Source organism: Fusarium graminearum, chromosome 3, assembly GCF_000240135.3.
Source record: "Fusarium graminearum PH-1 chromosome 3, whole genome shotgun sequence".
NCBI lineage: Eukaryota > Fungi > Ascomycota > Sordariomycetes > Hypocreales > Nectriaceae > Fusarium > Fusarium graminearum.
The window spans coordinates 4,589,969-4,614,599 of NC_026476.1; the positions used below are offsets into that span (position 1 = coordinate 4,589,969).

Below are 24,631 nucleotides of genomic sequence, written 5' to 3' on the forward strand. Positions count from 1 at the left end.
GGGCTTCGGATTCTCAAAACCGATTGAGGACCCACGTTTGACGGTTCCCGATAAGCCGAGTCAAAAGAAGCACACAAATTACGACAAATCCACGGGAGTGAAACCTCCACGCGGACTATAACGAATGTCCACGACACGACATGATGAAAACCCAGCCTAGTTTGTTTCTATTTGCATTGGTTTTTCATGAGAGTATATTATATTTGGTTATATTAGTGCATAATGGGTAGGCATTCTGCATGAAAGGGCGCAATTGATGTATGTTGGTAGTTTGTAAGATTCTCTTTGTTTACTTTAGCAATTGAAGAAAGGCTGCGATGTTATTTTCAATGTATATTCGATGTAATTAGTAGTAGTTTATTGATTGCTCAACTCAATTAGTTGTACTTGATATGTGCTCTGCAAAGCTGATGTCGATATGCTCGAAGTTAAACGTGCAGTGCGTTATGAACTGGTATATACTCGACTGATGCCGGGAACCGACCTTTAGATCTTGATTTTCATGCTGTTAAGATATTGTGCCTTGAATATGTGAATACTGGCATTGCTTCTTGACAACGTCGTCACTAAAATAAACTGCTGACTAAGGGGTCTGAAAGCTAAACGCGCGCCACACAAAGGAAGTGTTCTGGAAACCCATCAGGATCTGTCAAAGATGTGTCACGTGTACATTGATGATTATAATGATGTATGTTTCTGCCTGAGGCGAGAATGAATAACAATAACAAACTTGGAGGCAACTGTGGAACAAATTGGCTTGGCGAATACCGATCGTTGTCAGTCTTTCCCCAACAGAAACACAAAAGCTGGGGGAGACGGGAGTCCAGGGTGCCGAAATACGTATCACCCCTGCTCAGTCTCGGAACAAAGGGAGGATAGAGCGAAGCAGGGTAGGGAGCACCGTATGTACCAATGAGGAGAAACATGAACCGACAATTCCATGCTGGGGACAGTAATTGTGAATACCGTAGCCGAGGGTCTAGAAATTGAAACCCCAATAACTGACCCACGGATAGTCAGTCGTGTCAGGTAATGAGGAAATGGGCCGAGGCATCGTTCGATCTGGGGTTTAGTCTAGAGGGGCTCATAGGATTTGGTACAGGATTGACCACAGGTTCGCTGTAGGGCTGGGTGAGAAAGAGAGATGTGTTGAAGGATCTCCCATATTGGCAAGAGAACGTGAGATTCAACAATTGTTTAGAAGGAAGAAGATGGTCTGATGTTCTGAACAAGATATCAAAGACTCGAGTACATGGCATGATATCATCGGGATGTGACGGCGTTGCGAAGGTAATATCAAGAATGATGTGAACCAAGGGATCCCTATCATCGAACCAATATTCGGTATCAAACCGAGTGTGCACTGTATAGCTGTAAACTGTACAGGAGGCGGGCGTCGAGCCTAGGTCTTTGAGATAAGCGTTGAAGCGTCAACGTCAAAACTTGGACGGGAGTCAGTCTCGGCATGCCCGGCCAGCCGGCGTGGCTGCGTGGAAACGGTACAACTGTTGATTTACATGGGAACAACTGCATCGAGGTCAATTTGCCACTACGATATAGTAGTCAATGCACTGAAGTTGTGACCTTGACCGTTATTTTGTGAGATACATGCATGCTAGCTAGTATCTACGGTGATTCAATCCATCGAATGGTAGCTTTGATTAAGTTAATGTCAGCCTCTATCTAATATTGTTATCGGACCCTTTGGACGAACAGTCATGTCAGTACGAAGTATAGATCCAGAAACCCACTGTAGCCAGCTCTAGCAAATAGCATCATCCTGTCTGATTTGAAGAATCAGTGGAGCCAATGAATTTTTTAAGCCTCCCGAAGAAAAAAAGGAAAAAAAAGGAAAAAATCGACGTCGATTCGATCCAACCACCACCAAGAGCCCGAGCTTCTGGCGGCTCCGGCTCTTCTTGTGGGAGCTTCCCCTGCAAGGCACGACCGGCTTCCCTTGGGCGCCTTGCCTCTTGCAGACTTGCAAGGCTAGATGAGAGGTACGGGGATATCATGTAGCTTTGCGAGCAAAATAGGTGGGAGAGTACATTTTAAAAGGTAGAGCCAGTCAAGGTTTGCCTGGAAGGGCATCTAGCCGAGCCCCACAACCAATTGGAGCCGCCAAAAAGTTGTTGGGGAAAGGGTGGGTACGGATCTTGAAATGGAAGCAACGAGGAAAAACGTGTTGAGGCGAAGGAAGGAAGGCAGGAAGTTGTGTTCGACGTCGACCTACAAGACCCAGGCCTCAGTCACAGTCACAGTCCCAGTCTTTCGTGTTAGTGCGACTTTTGAATGATGAATTTGGATGCCCAAGCAACAAGTGACGAGGCGACGTCGCCCATTGATTGTCGAATACGCTGCGGCGAAATGGTCAACACAACAAATTTCTATCATGGGCTGATTTAATGGCATCATTGTTTTCTTCAACAGGCCAGGGCGCATGGAGGATCTCGGTATTTATCTTAGATGAGAGCGGGGATGCATATATCATATCGTAAGGTATATTGTATGTATTGTATGTAATCTGATATGCAGTGGCTGTTAAACACTGTAGCACTCACTTACAGCTGAGGGCTGTATGCAGGCAGTCAGTGAATTGGAGAGACAACCTATCGGCATTGGAATTGAGAGGTGTAAAAGTTGTCTGTATGTACTGTCTCGCTCTGTCTGCTGATCAAAAGTACTGATGATCGTCAGATTCCCCAAGATATTCGTATACGTGAATGCCAACAAAACGAACCCTTGAATATGTACAGTAATGGTACAAGCCAATGTCGCTTTTTACTTTATTCATGATACATGCCTCACTCTCGCTCTCACATACGGGATGGATCGTTACTAGGAAGCTATCAGAACGGAAAGACGGGACTGGTCTATACCAACCTTGGACTGGCATTGTCGGTTAGGTCGTGATGTGAAGTGAAGTGCAGTTGCCTTTTTTTCTTTTCCGCCCATATCCCCAATGGATTCCCCCCCCCCCTTGTCAATAAACGTACGGTGGGGTGTGCCACACACGCAATATTCAACCTCAACCTTCACACTCACGTCAAGAATGTCAACGTCCAGACATATGCCTCTGATAAGGAGAATGTGCCATTCATTCTCATCAATCTTCACAAGCGAAGAGCTTTGATTCAATTGAAACGCCGAGGTTTGCAAGAAATCGTGTCAATATTGCATCATGATCTTAGACAAGACCGGATTATGCCTATCAGTAAACTTCAACAGATTGCAAGCTTGCCCCAACATCAAACCCAAAGCCTCCAGATCATAGCATGAAGCGCTCACAGTCCGAGTACCTACCTATCGTCCATCGTCCGATCTCGTCTTGTCGCTCCATTGTCATTGACACCGACAAACACCTGCCCTTGGCTGTCTGAAGCTGATTTGCCTCTAGACTTCAGGGTCGTCAATTCACAAACCCCAGCTCTTCTGTTTCGTGCCTCCCCCAACCTTGAATTTGCCGCCGCGACAAGGCTTATCCGTCAAAGCTCCACCTTGAACCTGGAACTGGACTCGTCTTTTCTTTGCCTCCTCACTGAAAGGTCCTGTCTCTCCACCTGTCCCTCCACTTTGTCTCAAATCTCACACCTCACACCCACACAATCGACACCCACGCCCCTCCCCAGTCTCTACCGCCGCTTCCTCTTCCTACCTATCCTCTTCGCCCAGCTCCGGCGAGGGTCTGATAGTATAAAGCCCTTTTGGAGTCCACCACTTCAACCCGACCTGAATTCTTTCCCTCGAACAACCTCCTTCAATCCTTATCCCACTTCACCTTTTGTTTAGGATATCACTTATCCTAAAAAGGTTCATTCTTCCCCTTCACTCTTTCGAGTAACCATCAACCTTTGGTTCTCGTGTGTTGGGACTTTATAATCGAGTCGACGATATTTGCCATCGCCCAACTTCAATAAATTATCGGCAACTCAATCGACATGGCGACAGCTACTGCTGCGGGCAAGAATGCCTCGCCATTCCCTGATGGCACCAAGGACTACGTCCCTCTCCGAGCCGGCGCTGCCAAGAAGGACACCAACAAGCCTCACATCTCCGATACTCCCATGACCTGGAGCAACTGGCCCCAGCACATCAACTGGCTCAACACAACACTTGTTGTTTTTGTTCCCTTGATGGGCTTCATCTCCGCCTACTGGGTTCCTCTTCAGCTCAAGACCGCTCTCTGGGCCGTCTTTTACTATGTCCACACTGGTCTCGGTATCACTGCTGGTAAGTCAAATCACCGAGGGATTGTAGCAGCCACGAACTTGAAACTTACCTATCCAGGTTACCACCGAATGTGGTCTCACTCCGCCTACAAGGGCACTACTCCTCTTAAGATTTACCTCGCTGCCGTCGGCGCTGGCGCCGTCCAGGGCTCCATCCGATGGTGGTCGTATGGCCACCGAGTTCACCACCGATACACCGATACCGACAAGGACCCCTACTCCGTTCGCAAGGGTCTTATGTACTCTCACATGGGATGGATGGTTCTCAAGCAGAACCCCAAGCGACAGGGCCGAACTGACATCACCGATCTCAACGAGGATGCCGTCGTCGTCTGGCAGCACAAGAATTACATCAAGTGCGTTCTCTTCATGGCTCTTGCTTTCCCTGCTATCGTTGCTGGCCTTGGCTGGGGCGACTGGTGGGGTGGTCTCGTCTATGCTGGTATCCTTCGTGTTTGCTTCGTCCAGCAGGCTACCTTCTGTGTCAACTCTCTTGCCCATTGGCTCGGCGACCAGCCTTTCGATGACCGCAACTCCCCTCGTGACCACGTCATCACTGCTCTTGTCACCCTTGGCGAGGGTTACCACAACTTCCACCACGAGTTTCCCTCCGATTACCGCAACGCTATTGAGTGGTGGCAGTACGACCCTACCAAGTGGAGCATCTGGCTCTGGAAGCAGCTTGGTCTTGCCTATGAGCTGAAGGAGTTCCGCGCCAACGAGATTGAGAAGGGTCGTGTCCAGCAGCTCCAGAAGAAGCTCGACCAGAAGCGTGCCACTCTCGACTGGGGTATTCCTCTTGAGCAGCTTCCCGTTGTTGACTGGGACGACTTTGTTGCTCAGTCAAAGGCTGGAAAGGGTCTCGTTGCTATTGCCGGCGTTATCCACGATGTTACCGATTTTATTAAGGACCACCCTGGTGGCAAGGCTCTCATCAACTCCGCCATTGGAAAGGATGCCACTGCTATCTTCAACGGTGGTGTTTACCTCCACTCCAACGCTGCCCACAACCTTCTGTCCACCATGCGTGTTGGTGTCCTTCGCGGTGGTTGCGAGGTTGAGATCTGGAAGCGTGCTCAGTTCGAGAACAAGGACATCACCTATATGAACGACTCTGCTGGCCAGCGCATCATCCGTGCTGGTTCTCAGGCCACCAAGATTGTCCAGCCTGCTGCCAGCGCTGACGCTGCTTAAGTAGTACGACAATTACCATAACGACAAGAGGATGAAGAAGATAATTAGGGGGATGTGCGATATCAGGGATATGAGATGCGTCATGTCTAAAGACATGTCGTTGAAAGGGTGTGGGGGATACAGTCAGCCACTGTCACATGTCAGAGACATGGACTGGTCGACGCCACACCCATCCTGACGAGAAGGATACGAAAAGCACAAGACGTTTTTAAACGTGAAATCATAAATTCGACTCATGAATGGCGTTAGGGGGTTTCATTGTTTCTTTTTCTTTTTTAAGACTGCTAAACTGGCATGGAATACCAAGATAAGATGGTCAAAACAAACAATCGAGAGCATATGGACCAGGAACCGGTTCAGAAGATAGTATGACTACTCAAAAATACAAAATTTTGAATATTACCATTCAAGTTTCCCGCGATGAATTGTGCATGACTTCCCTTTTGCTTCATTCAAGTAGCTTTGAAAGATATTTGTGCGTTGGCTCAAGTTTTCCAAGGCAAACACACCGCGGCATAGCACCTGTCATTTTCAAGGTGAAATAAGTATTTGGGCTTTCACAATTTCCAAAGCCTAATACTGACTTTGTAAATCTTGATATACCAATAGTGTATCTGTTTTTACTAACTTAGTAATTAACACATACTTATATGTTGCCATCTTCACAAATATTTTCCTTTCAAATGACATTCAAACGCATATGCCCGCTTGTACCAAAGACGATTGACTTGAGTCCAAAATAGCACATGTTAAAATACTAGCAAGAAATGTATACTCTCTTTAGCACTCTTAAACACTTGAAATTAACTTCAAATGCTATTTAGCACTGTAGTTGTTTTAGAAATAGCAAACTTTGCCGTTGAGTTCAAAATAAATCGGATTGTTAAAAGGAAACCCCTATGACATGAAGCGGGCTCGGCTGCTGATTTGGCTCGCTTTGAAATTTTCAAAAGACTTTTTCAGCGAGCATGAGTGATGGGATATTTACTCGGTACGATCATTACCACAGGGAGATATCCCAGTGCGGACACTATCCGCTGCTTCTGAAAACTGCCGGTCACAACTCGGTCGACCGGCGAATGAGCTGTGTTGCTTGCTACTGCTGGATCGAATGTGTTTCAGTTGGAGCCAGAGCTGCGGATAGCAGTGTTTTGGGCGCCATATTTCTCTAATGCATCGGACGCAATCAGGGAAAATGAGAACACTACTGACGCTGGGTGAAGATCAGGACTCTTCAGTTACCCAGTGGTATGATTGGGGGATTCAGGAGGTGCACTACATCAGGAACCGGGCCTCAGGTGTATTGTGATCACCAGAGAGCCATGCTGGTTGATCTGCGTCTTGGTCCAAGAAGTTGAGACTGTATCTTTTGATGACGACAAGCTCAAGGAGTGGCCATACGCGCCTTCTGCACCGCCAACTCTGAGCTCTTGGCCCATGCGCCATTAGGCGTTTGACGATAGCACAGCAGTCGTCCATCGTCACCGGTGCTGCCCAAAATATGGCCATCATCGTCAAAACCAACACGCCACACTGGTGTTCGATGGTTGTCAAGCTTGGATATCTCTGCGAACTTGTGCTTGACCTGGCCTGGCTGACCCGACCATTGCCGATCATTGTGAGAGCCAGACTTTGCAAGACTTGCGCTGAGACTGGAGTTGTGATGTTGGTGATAACTATGGGAGGGCTGAAGTTGTGGTGTCGTTGCCTGTTTCTCCGTCGGTGTCGCTGTTCCGTTGGTTCTTAACTGGGGCGTAGACTCTCTTGTTGATAAGTGAGGGGCAGACCGCAGAAGATCAGCGGCTGACCATGATTTCCCATCATCGTCCGAGTAAGGTGTCTCGATGCGAAAGACACGTGCATAACCGTCTTGACAAGCCGTTGCTACAACATCATAGCCTCTAATGTTCCCAGCTGCCCATGCTACATCTCGCACCAAGCCTCGATGACCGGATAATTCCACTGCAAGATAGAATTCTTTTTGAGTTTGCTGAACGCCCATGGATGATGCAACGATATCTCGCGATCGGTATACCTTAACAGTATCCATTGCAGCGACAACGAGGCCGAGGGAGTCTGAAGGCACGCCAGCTCGCAGAGCTGTATAACATGGCTCTGGATTCGGGTCGAAACGAACACGGAATGCTAGCTCCTCACCTCTATTGGGTTTCGGCGCAACACTAAACTCGTCTATAGACGCATATTCGGAAAGATTCTCAGGTTGGTCGTTTTCGTATACTGTTAGACGGCCATCAGTCGCAAGAAGAGCAAGGTAAGTATGCCGTGTCTCTTCATTGTGCTTCATTGAGAAAGATCGGTAGGGCGCCTTGTTAGATCGAGTATCGAAAGCTGGCTTTCCGTTGCCAGCACGTCCAGTGCAGAATCTTCGACCAGGTGCAGCGGAAGGGTCCTCGGCCCAGAGTCGGAACCAGCCCTCAATGCCGAGGGAGGCGATCAAGTTGGGATACACAGTTGCAGGAAGCCATTGAATCTGGAAATTAAGGAAACAAGAGATCAGCATGCATGTGCGACAGGATGACACAGTGAACAGAGAATATTTGGAGATAAGGGGCTTTTTTCCCCCTTTCTTTGAAAGGGGGGCTGCGTTACCTCTAGAATCTCTCCGCCATGCGCAGTCCAGGTATCGCAAAGACGCCATGTGCCATCCTTGTGGCGGTTGAAGACACGGATCTTGCCATCTACAGAGCCGGTCGCGCAGCGATCGCCATAGGTGTTGAATGCGACGGCTTGGACGAGATCTTTATGGCCATGCTGAAGGTTGAGGTCGAATGCTGGTGTTTCCTCGCCTGGTGAGGGGGGGATAGAAACGCTCATTGTGTATGGAGTGCGGAGATTTGAGGGCCCAGGTGGTCGAGAAGAGGTGGCTAGTGATTGATTATGCTGTGCCTCGTACTATGAAACAAGGTCTGGTCCGATATCGTCGTGTGGTGTCAGGTGTTGAGGTCGGTGGTGTTGTGTTGTGTTGTTGACATAGCTCCACAGCGGCTCAATTGACTTGAAGCTTAGTTTCGGTACGTACCGAAACTGTCCTGTCTTGTCCTGTTAAAATCCATGCAATGCATGTTCCCCGCGTGCCTGATCTAGAGGCCGGTCCAATCATTATGAAGCATTTAGATGTGCTGACATTGTGATATTTAGCAGGTAGATGGACCTTAGGATATCGGAAACATTGACCGCTATAAGCATAAGAGATAGAATTATTATGTCAACTTATGCCACTTGGACTATGCTTCTTAGACTACTTATTTCTATACCCTAAGGCTTAGGAGGCCAACTTTTCTGCTACCACGATTTCGATGACCTCGTTAATTATCTTATCTTGCATGTGACAGCTCGGGAGCAATAAATAATTGTCGATTAGAGTTGGGCCACCTTCACCGCTGAGAGTCAAGTGATCGTTTAGCTTTTTCTCAAAGACAAACACCCTCGTGAGTGGGTTCATAGGAGATGTCATGATGGTATTATATACCTAGGTAGGTACCTAGGTCGCAGGTAGTTAGTTCACCATGTTCAGCAGCGGAAGGTATACTATACTTTTGAAACAAACTCAGTACGGCAACTTTAGCAATGAAACTTCTGATTCAATCATTGTAACTTTCGAAAGGTGGCGGCCCATACTGTTATATTAGTAGCTGGGAAAGTTATCATGAGCACTGCGGCACTGTTGCAAAATGTGCAGGGATCCTCCACACTGATTTATCCCCTAGCGGCTCCACAAGCATTAGGGATTATCTAGAGCTTCTCAGCCTCGCCAAACTTCAACGTAAACCTTCCTTCTTCACAGCATCGCGTTCGACCAACTTATGATATATCAAAAAAGGATAATACACAATGGCTCATCTATTAAACCCTCTCGCTACAGCATCTCAGCTATATCATAAATCATCTTTCTCATCGCTTCCGCAAGATCTTCAAGAGACAATCTTCATCACTTCACAATGCCTCACACAAGCTGCTGGTCAGCTTCTTGAGCTCCCTCAGTCCGTTACAGCGCAGGCAAACGTCATTTTAGCACGCTATTGGCTTGTCGATTCTCCAATGGCCAATGAGTTCAGTGTAAGTTCTCGACCTGTAAAGCCTCTCTATAAGTGTCTGGCGATACTGACTCGTGCTTCAAGGACACATCTGCTGCTGCTCTTTATCTGGTTGCCAAGATGGGATCTCAACCCCGGTCATCACGCGACATATCTAATGTTTATGCTTACCTCTTATCCGAGAACTCATCTTTCTTGCACGTTCAAAGCAGTCCAAAGAATGATCCCAGGTCCTATTACGTGCCTGAAGCCGACTATCACGCCTTTCAAACTCGCATCCTTGCCATTGAAGCCCGAATTCTCTACACGCTTTCATTCGACACACACGTCTCATTGCCTCATCCACTTGCAATCACTTACCTACAGACACTGGACTTTCTCGCGCAGCCCAAGTCTATCATATCTCTGCGCACAATTCAATATTTAAACACGGCTCTCCTCTCGCCTCAGATGTTGTATCTCACCCACCAACCACATGCGCTTGCTACTGCTGCCATTTACAATGCAGCTCGAGACGTGGGCGCCAAGATGCCGGAATGCGAGTGGTGGGAAGTCTTTGACGTTGATCGAGAAGAGCTCGGGTTCCTTGTTGTGGGAATGCGAAGCGTAGAAAACTATTTGCGCAAGTTCAAGGAGGAAATGCCTGATCTTAGCACGAGCATGCCTACGCGAAAATTGATAGACATGGAGCTTCAGAAGAGGGGAGTGGGAGGTGGGAATGGTACTGCCGTCGATGAAGAGCAGGACCTCATGAACATGATGGATAGCAAATGATTGCCTGCTTTCATCCGATGAGTCCTTTCCCCGGTATCACATCCGGCCCTGCTGCAGCAACGCACAAGGAGGTACTAGTTAGCACGTCGCGTGTCAGTCAAGACATGCCAATGAGCTGATGGAGCATTGGTGTGGCTCTGCATATTCAAAGTCGAACTTGTGAGCATCAGACCACTATTTCGAAGTGTGGCGGCTGGAGTCAGCTCGGAGCAACGGCAGTGACAGGTCAGATCTTGTTTTATGGATCGGACTGTTCAAGTGCGGCATATCAAATCCTCGAAATGGTCCTTTACAGAAAACTTGCAGAGATCTGGAACCCACCATGAGCGAGCGGATGATGGATGGTGGAAGATGGGACGATGCAATCAGGAAACATATACAGAAGAGAAAACGACATGTGGTGTGCTTGTGGAAAGATGAAGCCTTGGGAGACGTCCTCGACACACTTCATGCATTGATGTGTATGCATGGCGCTTTACCGGCTCTGGTAAGCCGTGCTGCCCTTGCCAAATCTTGTGATTAAACAGACGGTATGCAAGACAATCAAGATGAGACGACAGTAGGGTATAATGATGACCTCGTCTTTGCATCTGCGGCCCGTTTTATGGTTCTGCATCCCCATGTGACAGTTAGCTTTTTACTTTTCACCCCACGATGCACAATATAAAGCGCCAGAAGCGGTTATCCGACAGAAGCCCACATGGTCGAAGTCAGGAGCGAGATCTTCAATCAAACTTGCATACCTAGCCAATTCCAGGGCTACAAAGAAGGTTCCTCTGACCCAATCAATAGTTTTCGTGACATGCGGTGAAGAAAGGGCCAGGCTGGGACTCAGAGTCTGAACCCCAATCACCCTTGAGGGCATCGTGGAGATGAATGCGGGGATAAAGAACTAAGACGCTAACCCACGCTGGCGTCTGTTGGGATTTACTCTCAACGTTACAACATAGTCTCGTGAAAATAGGCTATGATGTAACTTGCAATGCTGTCGGAGAGTAAGGCGCAAATAACCGGGGTAAATTACCCCAGTATGACGAGCCAGTTCAGCCTTGGATGTCTGAACTGGTAGCCCATGATCAGTGATGGATGTGCACACACGGTATACGGAGTGACCGTGCTTGCTGATCAACAAACCCTCTACGAATTCAGGGAAGAAACCGGGAGCCGATGATGGTCTCATGTTAGACTAGATATCTACAGTATCACAGAAAGCCATGGCGGAAGAGCCTCTCAAAATTTCAACAGTTTGTGGCGTCCCGGCGGTACCACCGCCATTAGGAAGCGGCCAACTCGATCCGACGTAGCGTCGAAAAGCTTATCTTTTTCTCATCGGGGAAGCTTGCTAGTCCATGAATGAAAATTCTCTCTCGATATCCAACTACCTATTCAGGCTCAAGGCGATGCCGGTCAGGACGGAGCGCGATGATATCCGGTCCATGGCCAATGGAAAAGCATCCCACAAACTCACCCATGTTTCCCATTGGAGCGAGAGATGATCGGCAAAGGACAGTCGCGGCTTTTTATTTGTCTCCTGGCACGACATCTTGGGGCGAGTGGGTGATTGGACAACCGGGACCAAAACTGGAAATGCGAGGAAGCCCCAGTTGGTTTTCTAGAACAACACTCACTACTACGCCCTCTTCCGTCTTAGCCGGGAGATTTGCCTGCACTTCTTCTCGGGTCTCGGAGACTGATGTGAGAGATCCATGGTTACTGAGGACCCGGTTGAAAGTAGGGTACATAGTATGAAACAAGATGGATGAAAAGCCCTCAGTTTGACAGGAAACAAATGAATGTAATTACAACTCCGGACCGGCCAGATTGTCGCCGTTACTCCAGCCCAGGCTGTCTTAGTAGTGTACCCCCATCTTTTATGTAGGTACGTATATTAACTACGGAGACAACGGAGGCAGGGATGCGCTAGTTTAGCTATCGTGTTGCCGTCTTTGGTGCACCTTCACATCGTGGGGCAAGCTGAGGGTGTTGCACACACAGTGACTTGTTGCTCCTGATGCCCCGGTCCAGGTCCAGGTCATGCAAAGAAAATGGCTCACTTTATTTAGTTCCGTGGACCTTGATCAAGCGTATCTTGACTGAGATGACGAGATACGTATAGTCATTCGCAAAAGGTATATTAGGGCTGCTCGTCCTCGTCCTCCAAGTCTTCTACTCTTCTCATTCCATCCATCTTGTCTACACATCTCTTCTCTACCAAACCACTTCTTCACTTACACCAAAACCCTCTTCGAAATGCCCGAGACTACCACTCCCCAGGTTCCTGCCTCTCTCGGCGAGAACAGAGGTATCAAGTTCTCCTTCAAGACTGGCAATGCCCGTTACCAGTGCGTTCTTCAGGACCGCTCCGTCTAGTAAGTAGTCCCAACACCTACTGTGGTTTCAAAATAGAGGCTTACCAGCTATCCAGTGAGCGCAAGAAGGCTTCCCGCCAGAACTCTTCTGACTCTGTCTCCTCTACCGAGTCTACCCAGACTGAGAAGTCTTCCCACTAAATCCGAGTTGGAAGATTACGGGATCATGGCACCTTGGCCAATAACATCAACCCTCAATCAAGCCTGTCTATAACAAGGCTTCGAAGGGAGCAATGGTGACCAAAGCAAACAAAAATGGGGGGAGTTTATTATACCACAATTATCGAGCATTAGCGACGGTTTTACAGAGACATTTGGCGTCTCCATGAATCAAAACAATCTTTTTTTTATCGTTACCATTTTTGATTCTATTGCTTATTTTTGAATGTAAATCGCGTGCTGATATGAATTGGAGCCAGTATTTCACTCAACATCAAGAATTGACGTGTTAGTCTGATCGCCCAGACATCAGGAACATTTTTCCATCTCTGGGCACAATGTTTGTGTGCCCAGTTAGAGCAACCAAATGACAGATTGACAAGTGGATTTTCCTGTTCCTGTTCCATCGGCTGCAAGACCCCGATTGCCAAGGTTTTTTCCCTGGTTGCTCACCAACATCTTCATGGCAAAGAAACAACGGGGCAATACGTACATATGGATCGTATCTTTCTCGGTGTCTCGCCTTTTCACCTGGATGGATCCTTCACCTAGATTCTCCACAGCCCCAGGATCCTCTTTGCCTCTGGCTCTGTCGGCATCAGGAGCAGGATCAGGATCAAATGTCCGGGCTTTTCTCTTATCCACAACGGAATTCGAGATTATGGAATGTCGGCGATCGGTGGTTTGAAATTCCGGCAATTGTATTGTGGCGATGGAGGTCGGAGTAGTTGAACGGGCTCCGTCAGATTCAATTGTTACCTGAAGAGTCGGCGGAGCCGGTCAATTACAGTATTACTGGATGTCTCAAGCGATAGCGGCCGGTACCTTCGGATGTATTGTTCTTGTCTCACCTCCACGGCTTTCTACTGGGAGATGCATGGATATACACAATCAGTTGCAGACCGACTATTGTTTTTAGCTGTTCCTCAGAAACATCAACTTCTTTCATTTCTGCCTAATTGAAGTGGAATTAAGTCAGAAAAGTCGTACGCCATGTACGACAACATCCCACCAGGCGTCGTCATGTCGTGCCTGGCTAACAAGCCCAACGGTTGAACCATGTTCGGCCAGGCGCCGGGCTGACTCGAGTAGACGATAACTACGGTCCGACAATCGGTGCCGCGCCATCAATTGAAGCTCATCATCAAAAATTGATACGTACTCGTAGGAACGTGTATTCGTCTTGAGAAGCTAAGAATACAATGACGTCCTTCGAATAGGCAGACAAAGAGAGTTTCAGGGGCTTGTCAGCGCCTCTTACTGTACCACGCTCAATGCAATTTAAGTTTCTCTCTGACAGTGGATGACAGAAAAGGTAAGATTCTTCAAAGGCGCGTTGTGTACGGGTTTGTTATGGCCGAATGCTTGGCTGTGAGTTGTTAGCTGCACATAACTATCACACACATCACATCGCACACGTCACGCGCTCTCATCTCCATCCGCAAGCGGCGGTCGAGGATTTGGGTTTACTTTGTTGTAGAATAAGTAGAGAATAATGAATTGGGCGAAGAACAATACAATGCCTACCAGTTTGTATAGAGATCTATAATCAAATAAACTACTGCATGGTTGTGCCTTGCTATATGCATCTCGCTATCAACAAAGTAAACATTGGCACCGCCTGATAGGGTACATCGTGTAATGTCATGTAAGAGTTGGTTAGCCCGAGTCTGATCTGAATCGTAATCGTAGCTGATATTTGACTTGGGCTGGGCTGAGCCGAGTTTGAGCTTGTTTAAATCCTCTCGGTTCCTTTTTAACCCACCACCTTCTTGGTTTCTGTTTCTTTTCTTCTTCTGGTAACTTTCTTTTACCCTCGCTCATTCCCATTGCTTCTGTTCGGGTGTAGGATCTACAGCATCTTTGTCAACAGTACCTACGTGCCATTCGTCTTTACAACGTGCTCAACCATTTCTGCCCACACTCGAGAGTGGTCTAGGGCAGAGCTTGGAGAAAGTGATGCCTCACCCTGTGGTAGTTACAGGTATGTAAAGAATCCCCAATACCTACTATCTATCATATTTTTTGTTCGTTCCCTTGCAGCCAAAAAGTCGTCGTCACATCACGGGCTCAAGCCCAGCCCAGCCCATGTCTAGCCCATGCCATGTGCTACTCTTTCTGGACTACCCCGCGTCGGAGCTTGCGAATCATAGCGCACGTCTGCCTGAGAGAAGTCGCCTGAGCCACAGTCCCGAGGCTGCCTCTGTGGCAAAATGCCTTTCACCTTAGTAGAGCTGGACTTCCAGGACTACGCAAGCTCAAACTTCCCCTTGAATTTGCCCCCAGATTCTCAATTTATTACATATTGTTTAATTTATTTTGAACTTCTGGCAAGCATCCTTCCATTCCATCTTCTTTTCCCTGCTTTGCTAAAAAGCAAGATTTGTTGTCTTCTTTTCGTTTGCTCGCTTACACAAACTCTCCCCACTCCATTTACGCCTCACCTGCTCTCTTTCTCTCTCTTACATCCTTAGTCTCTCTGGATAGAGCAGACTCTATTTTGCAGTATAACAATGCCTAACCATGTTATTCTGGCATCAGGTGCCGTAGTTGCCGTCTCGGTTGCTGTCGCTACCGCTGTTGCCATTTTCGAGTCGCCTGAAGTGCGACGATATGCCGACGATGTTCGTCGCAGAATAGCCATCGCCTTGCACTCCATGGGCGAAGGCATCGACCCACCCTATCGTGAGCCCAGATTCAACAGACCAGAGGATGCCGATGGCTTCCTCCAGACCCGTGGCGGTGCCGAAGCTGGCGTCGACGCCGACGAGGAAACTCGTCGAAGACAACGTGAAGAACTGCTCTATTGGAACTCGGTCATGTTGGAGAAGCAAGAGAGGGATCAGAAAGAGAGGGGCGAGACAAGCTCATCTGTAGCAGACTCGCAACGACGAGGTTCTTCTTTCGATGATTTCCTCCGTCAAGACGATGGCGCTGAGCAAGGAACATATGTTTTCAACACTGGAGCTGATACCCGAGGAATGGACGAAGGCCTGCGACGTCGCGGCGATGGTCCCCGCGGTTTCACTCCTCTCTACACCAACCCTTTTGCCGACGAACACCACATCGACCATGACGAGATCAACGACGAGCCCGAGCAAACCCGTCAAATTGCTCCTGCTGCCGACGAAGTCTCCGATATCTACAGCGCCACCACCCAGGATAAAGACGAGAAGCCCACTCCCGCCGTTCTTATTGATGCCAACCCCGCCCCCGCCCGCTCCGAGTCTGCCTCCACTGCTACCCTCGAGCGAGAGATCGGCGTTGATGAGTACATGACTGCTGGCCAAGAAAACCGCGATGAGGCCTACGCATCCATTCAGGCTTGGGCGCAAAACACCAGCACCGACTTTTACTCACCACTTCCCGTCACTCCTACCGCCCCCATGTCCGAGCCTGAGATTATTAGTGACGACGGCATGCTGACTCCCACCGACTCTGTTTCACTTGTTGGTTCGGGTGAGGATATTGCCAACGATGCGCAATCGTCCCGAGCAGACGAGAACGGCCGCTACTACGATGTTATGAGCGAGAGTTCTGGCATGGCTACACCCGCTAGCTGGTCCGAGATTGGCAGCGTCATTAGCGAGAGTGATGCCCCTGTCCCTGTGCGCCGATAAAGTATCGAACGGAGGCGCTCCAAGATGATTTGTACTTGGCATGATTGTGGAAAACGCCGCTGAAATAAGTGGCAGACTTGGGTATCGAACTTACAGACTATGTCATGGGCGATAGTTTCTTTGATTTGTTCTTTTGTCTTGGAGTCGGAGTTTGGGTTTTGGCACACTTATTATATCCTTAGCATCTGGCTAATCTCGTTTCCTCAATCAAATCTATCTCCCATCTTTGCCTCCATGCTCTCATGTTTGAACTCTATATGCATGTGTTTATCCCGTTGCCTAAGATTCTAGTTTCTCTTTGTAATCATCCCAGAGCTGCTCAACTGGCCGCCCAACTAGCTCGGTCCAGAATGACTTCTCTTCGTATTTTTGGATCCTTAGCTTCTCATTCAGGCGGCGGATCGTTCCCTTGCCGAAACGTTCCTCCAAATAGTCCAAAAAGTAGGCCGTCTGCTGATAGCCTGCGTCCCACTTCCCGCCGCTCTCTCGTTTCCAATGTGGAGGACTAAGAAGACAATGAAGTCGCACCCAGTCAGCAATACCCTCAATCAGACCGCCAGGACAGTGACCATGGCCGTTGTACTGAAGACAGTGAACGAGCTCATGAGTGAGTACACCATTGATCTCGTCACTGCGGCGGGAGATAGGATGGATGTTCGAAATGTAATCTGTAGAGAAGTGAATCTCTTTGTGGTCGCTGTCTAGCTCAGACCCAGTTGTATAAGCTACTCCTGACATGCTACGGAGAATAACTGTGACGGACCGCGTTGTTGGAATGGTGGTAGTGGGACATGTAGGCGACTCATAGAGTAGCGCAAGGACATGCTGCACTGCTTTGGCAAGACATTCTGCTGCGTTTACGGAGCTCAGAAAGATGGCAGATCCAGGGTGCGAGAGGTCGCGAAGCTCGAGACGTAGCTTAATGGCCTTGAACTTTCCAGCTCCGGGAATATCGGGGCCGTCCCGTGGACCGGAGTGGGTGGGTACTTGGATGGCGGGGGTCATGACCGGAGCTTGGGAGAAGACTGAAGCGGCGGTTGGGGCGGGAGTGATTGGAGGGAGATGAGGCATGTAAAGGCTTGGGGCTGAAGAGGGGGGGGGCGATATATAAGAATAATAGAGCGGTCTGGTCTTTAAGGGGGTTAACCAAAGTTACTCTCAGGGTTTCAGTGGCAGATTAGATGATTTGTTATTGAGCGAAAGTGAATGGAATGGAACAGAGGGATAAAGATGTACTAGGAAGGGGGGCTTGAGTGAGTTTGATGAAAACGGATACAGAGAGACCAAAGAGCTTTTTGAGTTGTGGTTACAAGGTAGAAGAATTTAATGGATGAGTGAAAGAAGTACAACTCATCGGTGTGTTATTGGACAGCGTCATAGGAAGTGAAATGAAGAGGTGACGCCTATGATGGATGAGGAGGACCCCTCAGCAAACCTCCATAAAGTCCCTGGGGATAATTAAATGGAACCCTGTATCCGTAGAGCTTGGGCCATAGCGGGCAGGTCCAGTTTCAATGACTCCTGGCGGGGCAATGGGAAGCTTAGGTGCCCGCTCTTGCTTGCATGCTTATTGCACATGCATGCATGGGCATGGCTCCATGGTTCTTTCTGCTTCTTCGCCGGGGCAACTGCGCCTAACATTGACACCCAAGCAGATGACAACAACCCACTAAACCCAGTCTAGTCGCCCAGGCACTTGGTACCACAACCACAACATTAGATTACAACTCAAGCCACCACAACAACATACGTACAACAACAAAGAGCTTTCCCACGCTCTCAATGCGCACGTTTACTAACACGTTCTCGCCGTTCCGTTCCGTCGCCCACGAACTGTCTCACAATTAAGTTCACAGGTATGTTACAAGGTTCGACCTTCCCCCTTGTTCACTCCAATTTCCCGACAAACACCACGCATGCGCATCACCATGATATCTACCTATTTCCTCACGCTGTGACCACAGAGGGGAAAGCTGCTGCCTCTCTCTATCCCACTTCGCGCCGCGCCCACGTATCACCTCGATCTCTCCGAAATTGACAGATCTCTCTACTTTGCTTGCGACTAATGCGACCTCGATCTTTAGATTCGTCATTAATAACCTATGGCCGACACAAAACTTACCGACCAGCAGGTCGCTGACCTCAACACCATACTGCGCAGCGACTCGCCTCTCGATGCAAAGGTCCAATATGTCACAATCATCAAGTCCGGTATCAAGCAGCACAATGTCCCCGAGTCGAGCGTCGCTCAGTTATTTGAGGGCTTGCGCGCCGCCACCACTTCACAGCATGCGGCTCTGGTAAATGCTGGGTTTACTGCGCTCAACCACCTCCTCACGCGCCTGTCCCGTCAAGATCCCAAGCTGTTGTCCAAAGAAGCAGCTCGAACGCTTCCCCTTGTGGTTGACAAGCTTGGCGACCAAAAAGACAAGTTCCGCTCCCTGGCCTCACACTCTCTCGTTACTCTGTTTTCCGTTGCGCCAGCCGATGTTGAAAAATATGTTCGAAACACAGCTATGGTGGGGAAGAATCCCAGAGCGAAAGAAACTTCAATGCATTGGCTACTACAGGTATGTTGTGGTGACTCTGGTGCAAGTACAATCCTGTGCATATACTAATGGTGTGCAGATGCACAATGAGAACGGTCTCCCTTTTCGAACTTACGTTCCCGTGCTCATGGAACTGCTCGAAGATGCCGACGGAATGGTGCGAGATGCCGCAAAAAACACTGTCATCGAGCTTTTCCGATCTGCACCGAATGCTGCCAAGTCCGATCTGAAGCGACAACTCAAGACCTTTAAAGTACGGCCTGCAATCGAGCAGGCCATCGTCAAGGAACTGATACCAACATCCAGTCGCCCCGAGACACCTGCTGCGCCCGCCGAGCCCACACCGGAACCAGCACCCCGCAAAACATTCTCTGCCAGCACATCTTCAGCTGCTGAGCGACCCATCACTCCGGGAATCGACACAAAGCCTGAGGTCCTGGAGCCGTTGTACGTCAACACCAATCGAGAACTCGACGACATGATTAAGGAAATGGCGTGGTTTTTCGAAGGGAAGGAGACGGAACACAACTGGCTGAAGCGAGAGAATTCCGTCCATAAACTTCGAAGGCTCATTGCGGGCAATGTTACTGATTTTTCCGATACCTTCCTTGCCGGAGTTAAGAGCATCTTGGACGGCATTATCAAGGTAATAACCTCTTTGAGAACCAGTCTTTGCAAAGAGGGCTGTGGTCTGATTCAAGAGATTGCCTACACGTTTGGTCCTGCAATGGATCCTTTGATAGAACAACTTATGCAATGTTTTGTCAAGCTGTCCGCAGGAACAAAGAAGATCAGCTCACAACTCGCCAATGTGACGGTCAATACGATTCTTAGCCAGGTTACATATACTCCTCGGTTGATGCAGCATATTTGGTTTGCTTGTCAAGACAAGAATGTTGCACCCAGAACTTATGCTACGGAGTGGCTGAAGACCATTCTGAAAAAGGAGGGACACCATAAGCACCATCTTGAGCACACTGGTGGCGTCGACATAGTCGAGAAGTGTCTGAAAAAGGGCTTAGCTGATGCCAACCCTGCTGTGAGAGAAAAGACAAGGTCAACTTTCTGGGTCTTTTGGGGAATATGGCCTGCCAAAGCAGACGCGTAAGTTAACCCAAATGTGTTTAATGGCTTTTGAACTGACAAGACATAGCATCATGGCCGATCTGGATGGCACTGCGCAGAAACTCTTGAATAAAGACCCCAGCAACCCCAACTCCGCAAAGGCGGCCGAATCAGTAGCACGACCTGGCTTAGGGCTGTCCAAGAGTACTATGGGCACCAGCAAGCCCAGCAGTATTCGGGAGGCTATGATGGCTCAACGCAAGGCAAATGCAGCAAAGAATCTCCCAGCCCGGCCGGGTTCAGCCATGGCCCAGCTATCACCTGAAAAGATCACCACTACTACGTCGAGCGCATCGAGCAAATCTTCAGGGGCTCGATCACGGCCAGAAACTGGCGGTATGTCAGGGGCTCCAATGCGGCCGAGCAGGAAACGGCCCGAGATGGCGGCGCGTCCTGCGACGGCTGGTCCATATTCCGTCCGCGACATGGACCCTGGAAGTCCCGAAAGCGTCAGGTCCAAGACACCAAAGCCCCGAGAGACTACTCCTAAGAGGACCGTTCCTCGAACACGACCCGGGCACGCTTCACATGCTAGCGAATCAAGTCTAGCATCGCCTTCTTCTGTAAGAACTGGTCAAAAGTCAGCGGCATCTCCTCGAGCGAGCCCTACCAAGCTGAAGCAATCGCAATCTACTATGTTGTCCATGAGCAGTCCTTCAAGAGCTGATGAGGACTTCACTATGCTGGTTCCCAGCATGGCCAACTTCAGAACTTCGCAAAGACCTGCACCACCACCTCAAAGAGCGGCCTCAGTACCACCAGAGGCCCCGGAGGAGTTGTCAACTCTGGTGACGGAGATTGCACCACAGAACATTCCACAGGCCGCAGCCGAGCCTACATCTCAGCCAACGTTAGAGCCGGAGCTGGAGCCTCAACCTGAGCCAGAGGCAACCCCCACACCCGTGGTTGACCCGGTGGCCGAGGCTGTAGATCAAACTATGGATGAGACTGTTAAGCCTGAAGAGCCTGTTCATATCATTCCAGAGCCCGTCATTGAGCCCACTCCTGAGCCATCGGCATCTATGCAGGCTGACCAGGCTCCAGCAGCCTCAGCTCCCACTCTTCAGGTCTACGAAGACCCTTTCACTGATGAACAAACAAACTCAAAGCCGACCTTCAATCTCCCTGTGCTGGAAGACAAGCCTGTGAATGCCGACACGGCCAGTCTACCCAGTGTTCATGCTCAATCTCCCGTGACACAAAACATAGAGGCCCCTGACAGAGCCAAGCAAAGTTTACGGCTTCTAGAAAGCGGCATCAAAAGAATCAAGGCAAAAACTCTCGATGTGCATGGCTTCCGAAAGCTGCAGTCTCTCTTACGCGACAGCAAGGGCATCTTTGCCGATGATAAATTTGAAGCTCTTCTGATTGGTCTTTTCCAATATCTGGAGGATCCCTTGAGCGGTACAAGCCCTGAGAAAGCTCAGGATATCAAGGCTCAGATCCTTGCTACGATAAGGTTACTCTTGAAAAAGGAACGCGACAACTTCCAGCCTCATGTTTCAAGAGGTCTTGAGTCGCTTCTTGAGACGCGCAGTGCATATGACATCCGCGCCCACATTGTCAGCGGTGTTGAAGTGCTTGCTGACGAGCTTGTTACTATTGGTGATGGGTCTGAGATTGTGGTTGTTCTCACAAGGCGTCTCCAGAATGTTGATAGTTCTACCACTGAGGGTAGCCGCATTCTCAGCACTGGTATGCATGTGTTGCGAACCATGTTAGATAAGAGACCCAACTTTATGCCTACTGGCACTGAGCTTGGCCAGTTGGCTGCTCTCGCTGGCCGATGTCTCGCCTCTGCAGACTCTGGTGTTCGCATGGATGCCGTTCAGCTTTGTGTCGCTCTTCACTCAAGGGTAGGCGAGCAGACCTTCTGGGACGCTCTCAAGGATGTTCAGGACGACCCCAAGAGCTTGATTACGTACTATATTGTTAAGAGACAACGTGAGCAAGCTCCTACAATTGCTGCCTAGTTCCAATGAAGGAGGGTTATCAAGCGGAGTTCGGAAATAGTATAGGTTTGGCGTTGGTCGACGGAGTTTGGCTATTTGGTTAGGATTGGGTCGGTATATTGGGATTACCCTCATCGGAAACAGTGACGAGCAAAAAAGGTGCCGAGTTTTCACTTCGACAATGCACTGGTGGCAGAAATGATGTTTATTGATTTTGCATTCTCGAGCTGTAGCTATTGAATAGTTGCGCTGTTTATTTATAAAGGCCTTGACTACCGTAGACTTACTTAGCTTGTTGTAATTTGGCACGTTTGTACGAAACGCATTAGCATACAAAATGTTACATTTCTACTGTGTATCCTTCCGTGATGGCGATGCGATGCTACCACACTGTATCTACTACCTTACTTACATATGAGGAAACATTTCAACCCATTCAGGTGATACATAAACGCCCTGCTTAGCATTTCTGATGCTGTAAAAGGACTCAAAAACAATAAAGACTCTCGCAGCCATATACGTGATCAGTGCGAGCCAATAGGCAACCAAAGTGAATAACCACGTCGCATAACCAGATTGAGCCCGGTTAGAACCAAGTCCTCGATCAACCATTGACATCATGAAGTATATCACCAGCGCGCTTGCGATGTAGAGGCAGCTAATAATCCATATCTTTCTCTCCAGGTCGCTTGGAAAGGCCCAGTGCCAAGCTACAAGATGGACACCGCCATAGATGCTTGACAATATCAAGAATAGGCCAGCCAACCAGGGAAATTCCTTGAAGAACCCCAAGAGACCAAAGACGTTATCATTCTCTGTAAAGAAACTGAAGTTAATATCCAAGTTTCTCTTCCCTTCGCCGAAAGGCATAGTCCTCCAAGCACGGTCTAGTACAGGTCTGAACTCTGGTAGCCGTGCAAGAAAGAGGTCTTGGCCATTCTGAGGTCCAGGATCATCGTTTGGGTCTATCAGTTCGAAGTAACGTGTAGCTTGGTTCACTTTGATGAACTTGGCTGTTGTCGCCAGGTAGTTACGGTCGTGGAATGGGAAAATTGAGAGGATGGCATCCCAGCGACAGAGAAATTCTTGCGACAGCAAGAGGGGAAGGTGCAGATATTCAGAATGGTATAGGAGGCCAGAAGGGAGGATATCTCCTGGCCACATCTCCAGCCCTGGCTCTGGCTTCACCCAAGGCCCTGACCGTGACTTGGCCCATGTATTGTCTGAGTGCTTGTAAGCACCAGATATCTCTGGTCCTTTCGACTGGGACAATTCAATCCAGGTTTGTGAGGATTTAAGTGTGCCTTGAAGTGGGAGAAACTCTTCACTCTCTCGGGCATCATCAGAGCTTGGTATGGATGACCCAGGTGTAACCCAGTCGGGCTGCATCAAGCTGCCTCTCCTAGGCGGCGGTGGCTGATCAGGACGCTCTTGAGGAGGGAACAATGCCAACTTGGTTGACATATTTGGATAGAATTGACGTTGTAATAAGATTGCTATCTCTCCTTTGAAGGGTCCTGGCTGGATAATTTCTGGTTGGTGAATATCAAGAGGTTTCTAAAAAAAACAGTCAGCAAGGAAGCCGTACTCCAGTCCACTCTCTAAACCCACCCTGAACCAACACAAGTAGAGAAAGACGGCGCATACAACATGTACCATGGTATGGATCTCTAGCAGACTGAGGGGCAAGTTCTTGATCTTTCTCATAATACATTGCATCACCATCCATATTACCTGGATCAACACAAGTAGTTTCTGAAGGTAGTCGGCTTTACTCTTATCATCAATCTTCTTCTTCAAAATGGGTATCCAGTGCCCTCTTTCGGCCAGCCATATTACGGTCTGAGGGCCCAATCGGACTGAATATGGTCGGTTCACAGAGTCGAAGTAACGAAAAGCCTTGTCGTGAAGATCAGGGAGAGATAACATATCGTCGACTCTCACTCGCACGCCGCCCATGACGATAAAGAAGGCATAGGCTAGGTCAACCTCAATCTAGAAAGAAATATGTGTTAATTTGGGTGGATTGTATTGCTTTGCTTTGGGATAAACACACATGTTCTTTATCTGAAGAGCGCCTCGCCTGCAGTGCACGAAGTTTCAATCTGAGACTCCAGGCCTGCTGAAGTTGGTCTGCTGCCATGTAAAGCGAAATCTCAGGTGCAAAGAGGGTAATGGCTGTCCACTTGAGCTTATAAAGGAGCAGTTCGTGCCATGCTGTCTTGATGGGAACGTCGAGATGCAAAGCCGTGTATATACAGGCGATAAGCGTCAATACGCAACTCTGAAGGATATCAAAGGTACCGCGGATGTTAGGCGAGTTGACCCAGGCGGGAGCTGTTGTGTTGGAGTCGAAATGTTCTATCCTCCATGGCTGTTGAGTTTCCATCACATTGCCTGCGCCTTTGTCAGCCATGATTCACCAGTATCGTCACTAGGACGAGAAGATTTCGGATAGAGAACGAGAGGATAGAGTCCATTTTTGCAGGGAAGAAGGGTATTTAAGATACCCAGATCAGCTTCGGGAATAGGATTCGTAAAGTACGTACCGAATCGGGCTGAGGCTGAATATGCAGTGTTTATAAATAACAGTTAGAGTGAACGT

At 48.8% G+C, this 24,631-nt stretch overlaps 9 protein-coding genes across 9 annotated transcripts; 5 read left to right on the plus strand and 4 right to left on the minus strand.

The window, feature by feature from the left end:
- Nucleotides 1–3,745: 3,745 nt before the first annotated feature.
- Nucleotides 3,746–5,857, plus strand: FGSG_06184 (acyl-CoA desaturase). Its single transcript, XM_011326523.1, has 2 exons — nucleotides 3,746–4,230; nucleotides 4,288–5,857. The coding sequence occupies exons 1-2, from the start codon at nucleotides 3,939–3,941 to the stop codon at nucleotides 5,421–5,423; spliced, it is 1,428 nt and encodes a 475-aa protein (XP_011324825.1). The 5' UTR covers nucleotides 3,746–3,938; the 3' UTR covers nucleotides 5,424–5,857.
- A 950-nt stretch (nucleotides 5,858–6,807) lies between these two features.
- On the minus strand, nucleotides 6,808–8,258 carry FGSG_06185 (uncharacterized protein; the record flags this gene model as incomplete). Its single annotated transcript, XM_011326524.1, has 2 exons — nucleotides 6,808–7,914; nucleotides 8,034–8,258. The coding sequence occupies 2 exons, from the start codon at nucleotides 8,256–8,258 to the stop codon at nucleotides 6,808–6,810; spliced, it is 1,332 nt and encodes a 443-aa protein (XP_011324826.1).
- Nucleotides 8,259–9,275: 1,017 nt separating this feature from the next.
- On the plus strand, nucleotides 9,276–10,252 carry FGSG_06186 (uncharacterized protein; the record flags this gene model as incomplete). The annotated part of the gene is made up of 2 exons (XM_011326525.1): nucleotides 9,276–9,500; nucleotides 9,563–10,252. 2 exons carry the CDS (start codon nucleotides 9,276–9,278, stop codon nucleotides 10,250–10,252), a joined length of 915 nt encoding a protein of 304 aa, XP_011324827.1.
- A 785-nt stretch (nucleotides 10,253–11,037) lies between these two features.
- Nucleotides 11,038–11,994, minus strand: FGSG_06187 (uncharacterized protein; the record flags this gene model as incomplete). The annotated part of the gene is made up of 3 exons (XM_011326526.1): nucleotides 11,038–11,169; nucleotides 11,277–11,438; nucleotides 11,881–11,994. The coding sequence occupies 3 exons, from the start codon at nucleotides 11,992–11,994 to the stop codon at nucleotides 11,038–11,040; spliced, it is 408 nt and encodes a 135-aa protein (XP_011324828.1).
- Nucleotides 11,995–12,434: 440 nt separating this feature from the next.
- On the plus strand, nucleotides 12,435–13,108 carry FGSG_06188 (uncharacterized protein). Its single transcript, XM_011326527.1, has 2 exons — nucleotides 12,435–12,621; nucleotides 12,678–13,108. The coding sequence occupies exons 1-2, from the start codon at nucleotides 12,503–12,505 to the stop codon at nucleotides 12,760–12,762; spliced, it is 204 nt and encodes a 67-aa protein (XP_011324829.1). The 5' UTR covers nucleotides 12,435–12,502; the 3' UTR covers nucleotides 12,763–13,108.
- A 2,100-nt stretch (nucleotides 13,109–15,208) lies between these two features.
- On the plus strand, nucleotides 15,209–16,622 carry FGSG_06189 (uncharacterized protein). Its single transcript, XM_011326528.1, has one exon. It carries the CDS (start codon nucleotides 15,294–15,296, stop codon nucleotides 16,398–16,400), a length of 1,107 nt encoding a protein of 368 aa, XP_011324830.1. The 5' UTR covers nucleotides 15,209–15,293; the 3' UTR covers nucleotides 16,401–16,622.
- A 57-nt stretch (nucleotides 16,623–16,679) lies between these two features.
- Nucleotides 16,680–17,471, minus strand: FGSG_06190 (uncharacterized protein; the record flags this gene model as incomplete). The annotated part of the gene is made up of 1 exon (XM_011326529.1): nucleotides 16,680–17,471. One exon carries the CDS (start codon nucleotides 17,469–17,471, stop codon nucleotides 16,680–16,682), a length of 792 nt encoding a protein of 263 aa, XP_011324831.1.
- Nucleotides 17,472–18,502: 1,031 nt separating this feature from the next.
- On the plus strand, nucleotides 18,503–22,047 carry FGSG_06191 (uncharacterized protein; the record flags this gene model as incomplete). Its single annotated transcript, XM_011326530.1, has 3 exons — nucleotides 18,503–18,970; nucleotides 19,029–20,053; nucleotides 20,103–22,047. The coding sequence occupies 3 exons, from the start codon at nucleotides 18,503–18,505 to the stop codon at nucleotides 22,045–22,047; spliced, it is 3,438 nt and encodes a 1,145-aa protein (XP_011324832.1).
- Nucleotides 22,048–22,374: 327 nt separating this feature from the next.
- FGSG_06192 (uncharacterized protein) lies at nucleotides 22,375–24,442 on the minus strand (the record flags this gene model as incomplete). Its single annotated transcript, XM_011326531.1, has 4 exons — nucleotides 22,375–22,408; nucleotides 22,439–23,583; nucleotides 23,761–24,021; nucleotides 24,083–24,442. The coding sequence occupies 4 exons, from the start codon at nucleotides 24,440–24,442 to the stop codon at nucleotides 22,375–22,377; spliced, it is 1,800 nt and encodes a 599-aa protein (XP_011324833.1).
- Nucleotides 24,443–24,631: the final 189 nt, after the last annotated feature.